The sequence below is a fragment of the Athene noctua genome, chromosome 5 (genome assembly GCF_965140245.1).
Source record: "Athene noctua chromosome 5, bAthNoc1.hap1.1, whole genome shotgun sequence".
Taxonomy (NCBI): domain Eukaryota; kingdom Metazoa; phylum Chordata; class Aves; order Strigiformes; family Strigidae; genus Athene; species Athene noctua.
The window spans coordinates 26,688,686-26,695,395 of NC_134041.1; the positions used below are offsets into that span (position 1 = coordinate 26,688,686).

General features: G+C 36.0%; 1 protein-coding gene across 1 annotated transcript in view; it reads right to left on the reverse strand.

The window, feature by feature from the left end:
- Positions 1-4,090, reverse strand: part of CFH (complement factor H) — a 35,157-nt gene extending 31,067 nt beyond the window's left edge. The window contains exons 1-2 of the mRNA XM_074908231.1: positions 3,956-4,090; positions 298-483 (exon numbers count right to left, since the gene is read on the reverse strand). Of these exons, the coding sequence (XP_074764332.1) occupies positions 298-483; positions 3,956-4,016 (247 nt within the window). The 5' untranslated portion in view covers positions 4,017-4,090. The remainder of the gene's footprint in view (positions 1-297; positions 484-3,955) is intronic.
- Positions 4,091-6,710: the final 2,620 nt, after the last annotated feature.

Sequence of the window (6,710 nt, forward strand, 5' to 3'; positions counted from 1 at the left end):
TTTAAAAATTTTGGAAGCAAGCTCACGATATCTTAATAACATAAATTGGTTAATAAGGCTGGCCCAGAGTAAGATCTTCTCCTGTAAAGAAAGAAAATGGTAATACTTTTACCTGGAGAAAAGGAACTTCCAAAAATGTTTACTTATACATACATACATACCTTTTAGGATGGTATTTTAAAGGATGCTGAAATAAGTTACAGGTAAAGATACAATAGTAATTTCACATTGACATCACTGGCAAGGAATGTGATCTGTCAGATCAAATGTTTGCACATATTTTTCATAGATACTTACTTCTGCATTCTATTGCTGGGAGGCGTTGCTCCCACACTCCATCAGCACACTCAAATGCAATTCGTCCAAGTTTTATATATCCAGGTCGACATCTGTATGTTACTTGAGTACCATGTGGATAGGGAGGTTTGTCCCATCTTTCAGTAGGCACTTCTTTAACCCTCCTAGGAGGAGGTTCTTGACAAGCTAAAAGTTGTAAATAAAAAACTGGTGACTGAAGCACATTCTACAAATGCCAAAATAATTATACAATAGAAAATGTAGCACAAAATCCTGGGGACACGTGATCAAACGAGCACATGTTTTCTACTTAATCATCACAAAACAGGAAACTGCCAAGAATTCACATTTTGTAGGAATACAAATAGACATTTAGAAGGACATAAGAATAGTCAAGTAAGTGCCAAGAAACCACACAGGACAGTCATAATTCATGAAATAGATTTTAGTTACAATGACTGAGATGAGATTAGTAGCCTGGTTATAACCACAGGCATCTCTTTTACCTTTCCATCTGCAGGAGCTCCTTCATGACTGTCCTTCCATTGCCACAGAGAACAACTGCACTCTGTAGTTTCATTTCAAACTGACATTAACTTCATGTGTCATTTGATCAAGTTTTGTCAAATCTCCCCTCACCCTTACATTACCTAAACTTTCTCTCCAGGCTGACATCACCTGATATTCCAAAATTTATTTCCTCCTGTCCATGAGATTAGTTCTTATGACAAGTTACTTATTACATGATGTAATTAACTCTGAGTATTCACTTAGACCTTTGTTAGCTTCAAAGCATTCTGAGTCAATTTTTGGGGTGGACAGTGGTGTCTTATATTTCTCATTACCTCAGTATTATACAGTCCTTCCCCAAACACTCCACTCCTGGGCCCTCTTCAGTGTCCCTACCAGGGAAGGAAATTTCTTGGTGAGTAAGAGAGCTGGCACAAAAGCCCTCCCACCAGTTTAGCTGTAAGGCCATAGGTTTGAGGAAGCAGCAATACTCTCACTGAAGCTCTCTTACAGGTTGTCCAGGTGCTGCCTAAAAGTGGGACTACAGAAAAAATATTTAGCATCTTTCCTCATGCGAGGGATGTGGAGTTATGGCTTGCTGAACTAAACTGTGGAGAGCAGAACCACAGATTAAGTAACAGTGATTTCTAATACAAAGTGAACAGACTAAATACACATTCTTCCACATCAAAGCGTAAAGAGTGAATTTTACTTTAGTTATACAAAGATGTACCCTTGAACACTCACCGTTTTTATTTCAGTCAGTGGACTACATACCAAATTAGAGGCATATTTATAAAATTGTTCAGAAATCAGGAAAAGATTTGTTATAAGAAAAAAACCCTGTATAATTTTAAGAGTTCTGTCGCCACGTAATTTTTAAAATATAAATAAAAGAATGTTAATTGTGAGATCTAATAACTTTATTTTGGCTGTCTTAAATAGCCAGAAGTAGTAAACAAGTTTTGAAGATACTTCTGAGGTGCTGAAGGAAGAGTATGCCCACACATTCAAATTTTTTCCAACTACTTTAATAAAGTATGTTTCTCCCTGTGAATGATTACATCTGAGTAAAAGTTATTGCTTCTGTCCACTAGAGGTTACTACCCTTCTATTAAAAAAGGTAGCAGGGACTACTTTTCTTAGCAAGATTAAGACACATTCACTTTTTAACAACGTTTTTGCAAAATGCAGGAATAAGTGAAATGAACAAGACTCCTCTAGTTAGTTCTGTCTTTCAAAAGTTTTAAAAATGGTTAATTTACCCCGAAAATTTCTTTGTAATGGGAAAAGTAATTTTTCTAATTCTACATATTTTTCATTAGAGTTTATTAAAGTTAGTGCTTTCAGATTGCAAGCTGAGAAAGCACACTCCAAATTCCATGATCTAAACAATAGGCTATTTAGCACAGGGAGAGCTTCTCTGCTCTATTCCTCGCTTACTTCTATTTATATTTACATTGCCTGTTGTGCAGAATGGGGTCTCTTAACTCCTCCTGGTTTACCTTTAAAAAAAAAAAGCACAAAACTAATCTCCTGATAGACTTTTCATCACTACTAAGATGTTTTTCTTTCTGGGTTTTATTTCAGCTCTGATTGTTCTTTACCACTCCTGCCCTGATGTTAAACTATGTGTTACCATCAAGTGTCACATTATGTACATGTATTTCTGACTGCTGCTAATTCTTCTTTTTTTTTTTTTTTTAAAAATGCAGTTTCTTATTAGCTTGAGAAGAAATGTGCTGACAGATGTACTTCAAAACTCTATTAATTACATCATTCACTCACCATGTGTATTTGACAAATTGGGAGGGCTTTATTTTTATGTTAGAGAGCATGCACTAAATGCATACCTTCAAATCCTTTAGTGAGAGACTAGAAGAGCTGGAATTAATAATTCAGTATTTATATGTGATGTCCTCAGTTAGAAATAGCTCAAATTGCTTTCTTGATGTCATTATGTTGGTAGCAACTTCGATAAAGTGAAGCACAAACTATGAATTCAGTAGAAGTGTTTTTCAGTTCTTGCCCCAAAACCCAGCTCTTGAACAACTCACATAGACTTTCAATATGAAGTTTGAACTAAGAACCCCGCATGACCCATGGTAATAGTTGTCCTGGTTAAATCAAATATTGCTACATTCACATTCCTTTGCAATCTCTCTGATCTAAAGAAAGCATTGCGAAAAGGAAGTGCAAATTCAGGCAAACTTTCTTTTCAAATGCCAGGACTTTTCTGGACTTCTTTGCAAACAAATTAGACTTCATTAGTTGCTTTGGAGCAGTATTTATTATAAGTATATATTAAAAAGATAATACATTTCGTGAATGCCCTGATTTTTCAGTTTTTCAAAGTAAAATCCATCAGATGTTTTGATTAATAAGGTCTTCAAAATCTTCACCTAAATTTACAAACAACCAGAACCGAGCAAAGACACACTAGCTTAAAAGCACATAGCCCCCTTTCTGCAAGTCTATGTAAAGGAACCCAGACAGAAAGCAAAAAAATTAAAATTACTGAACATACATTAAACAATGTAAATACAATATCAAGAAAACTAAATCGAACAGAGAAGCAGAAAATACCAGTGGCTTCTGAAAAGATACTCAGAAAACTAGCTACCTCTTTCAACATGTACGAAAGCATACCTGTATACCTTTATCTCATTCAATGGAATAGAAACAGTCTGTCAGTTAACAGATACTTTATAAGCTTCTCAGTCAATTTAGTAATCATTCCTCTTTCTCAGATTATCTCACAGATTATTCCAGACTGAAAGAAATGCATGTTTATTGAATATTTGCTATTTTAATCTACCAGCTATTTACAGGTTTTAGATGTTAGAACAAACAAACATAATTGAGACAAATAAGTTGTCTCCTCTAGTTCTAGGGATACTAACCATCACAAAAGTTGTGCAACAGATTAGTAACAGCAGTAGCTATTTAAATAAATAGGTGAAATAATACCTATGACAGGACACTAAATACTAAAGGTACTAAATACTGCCAGAAGAAATCTCAATTATCATTGTCAGAAGTTCACTAAAATCAGCTACAATGCAAACATTTTATTTACATATTGGTTTTGTTACTGTCTTCACACACACATTAAGAAAGGGGGTATTTTTCTCACATTAAAGCTTACCTCTTTCTGCAGTACAATATATCCAACATAAGAACAGAGCTGTATAGCCCAGGAATGACATCCTAGAGATTCAGAAACTCAGCAAACACATTTAGTATCGTAGCCTACGTTTCTTTATTACTTTGTGTTATTTCGGCTCCTATTTTACTCACTAACTGCTCCAGAGACTGACCTTGTAAAGTATTTATACTCTGATTTCAGCAGTCACTTCCCCTATCCTCTTGCCAACACAAGTGTGGGGTTTTTTTGTTTGTTTTTTTGTTTGTTTTTTTTTTTTTTTCCACTCCAAACTTTGCAAAACGACTACTACATAAATGTCTGGCAATTTTAGTTGACACAGTTCTTCCCTGTGGTCTGCTTGTTTTTACATTGTACCTATTTTTTTTTTCTTATTAACGCTTTCCATACTTAGATAAGGTTATTTCTTTTGGTATCCAAAAGAATTTGCACAAATAAATTATTTTGTGATTCCTTGTGTCTTACATGCTTAGTTAAAACCCAGAAATTCATACTAAATGTGTGTGAAAATGAACTTCTCTACTATATGCATATCATTCAAGATCTATGTTGAAAACAACTGAAATTAAAAGACAAAAATACAAACTGACTTACTAACCCACTGGCTCTTGTACAAGACAACTAACTAGCCAGTGCAAAGGAAATGTACTTGATCAAATACTTCATGAAGTAAACCTAGGTGATGTTGAAACACTTGTTTCAGTATCACATGAGAAATGATGAAGATATGAATGAATTGTAAGATGGATAATGAACTATCCAAAGCAAAGTAATAAACACTGTGCTAAAGAACTGTGTGTCAAACTGGGCTAACAGAGAACTCCTCATGGATTCATGTAAGCAAGAGTCTTATTAATATCTTCATTAAATGTCTTGGCTTTATAAGAAGTACACTCCAGTTGAAATGTGGATCATATGAAGAAAAATATTTGATATTGAAATTTAGGGAAAAAAATATAGGAGTACAAACTACTCTCAGGAGTTGGACACAAAACAGCTGCACACCAGATACCCCATAGTGGTGATGTCTGACTGGCATGGAGTATACACAGATCAATCTTGTGTATGCTCCAAAAGATCACTTAACATACCCTTAAAATCAATAGCTTAGTTATCCTACTGATGTAGGATAAAACCCAGTCTCTTCAGACAACACATCTCAAGTCAAGTCTGAATTCCAAAGCAGTTAAAACTTTTTTCTTCTCAAAATGCAGCTGGAATTATTTTTTTTTTCTTTTGTTTTTAACCTGGGCTGTTTTTTCAGTTACCAGTTCTAAGGAATGGTCTTAGTGAAAATTGGCATTCACCTGTTTCACCTACAAGAACTCCTCCAGAGAGCATTACATTTCTTCCTTTCCCTCTCCCTTTCTCTTGCCAAGTGACTCATATGTGGAGAATGAACACTCACTCTGCTCCATGACCCTGTGATGATCGGTCTACATCCATTTTGCAGGTACTGGTGCATACCTGATCAGTAAAAATAATTTTTGCACCTGTCTAAGTTGAGTTGTAAGAAACAGCTCCTCACACAACTTCACTGCCCAGATCTTTAATTCCTGTTGTGATAGAGAACAGTGTGCTGCTGCAGATAGCAGTGCTCTAATGGCACTAAGACAGTTGCACTTGTCTTCTTCGCACCAGTCTTACTGCATTACTATATGTGCCTGCATGCTGTTGTACCAGTGGACTGCTGGGTGCAAAAGTGCACTTTGCAGTGTTGAGGAACTTAGGATGGTTTAACCTTCACTGCCACAGCAGTGGTATTAACTGCTTTTCAAATGTAGCAGTGTTACTGCTGCTTTCCAATTCCTTAACTGCTGCAGGAAGCTCAAAGAACGGGAAAAACATTGAGGCAGAGTGCGAGGAGGCACTCAGATTGCAACCCAGAGACAGTGGCTCAAACCAATTAGCTGTAAAAATCCATGCTGCGGGCATGGGTCCTGTAATTTCTCAATTTTTTAGTGTTGTATCTTCTGATGTCATGAAGCTCAAAGTGGTTCAGGCTTTATCAAACTGCTTTTTGGGTTATTAAACTACTTGCCAAATCATTACAGGCTTGAAACACAGTCAAAGATACTTTCAGCTACAACTGAACCAAAACTGGAACTGAATTGACAGTTTTCTATAAATTTCCTGACTGTTCTCCATGAATACAGGCAATGTTAAAACTATTTAAGCTAAAATATAACATCAGCACACAAGAACAGATAGGTATGAACTTCCTATGAATAAATTTTAGCTGAAAACTAGAAGAGTTACCTAAGTAGTGAGGCTTTGAAGTAATCTTTGTATAGGCATAATGTAGGCCTGTACAAAGAAACCATCTTTGATCACAAAGCAAGGGAGCAGACTCAGTTCTTTCCAGTCTTGTGGTTGTGGTCATGTTAAGTCACTGATTAAATAAACTTATCCTAACTAAGTGGAAATAAAATCAGGAACTTACATCATTCTTTCCTTCTTCACCTCTTTCATGGGCTATCAGCTGATTCAAAAACTAATGTCTTTAACCATGTCTGACTGTCATCTCCAGCCTCTAACAAAGCAGAGTGCATATGGAAACTGTACTCAGGATCTCTAAGGCACGCAGAAAAAGTAATCTGTACAGTACCCTTACCTCATATTGAGAAGAAAGCCAGAAACATCTAAGTAGTTAGGCAACCAAAGGCAGCTGGATTATACCTATGGAAGCAGAGCGTGTGACCACACTCAAATATTGCTGTGGGCACAGCCAGACAGC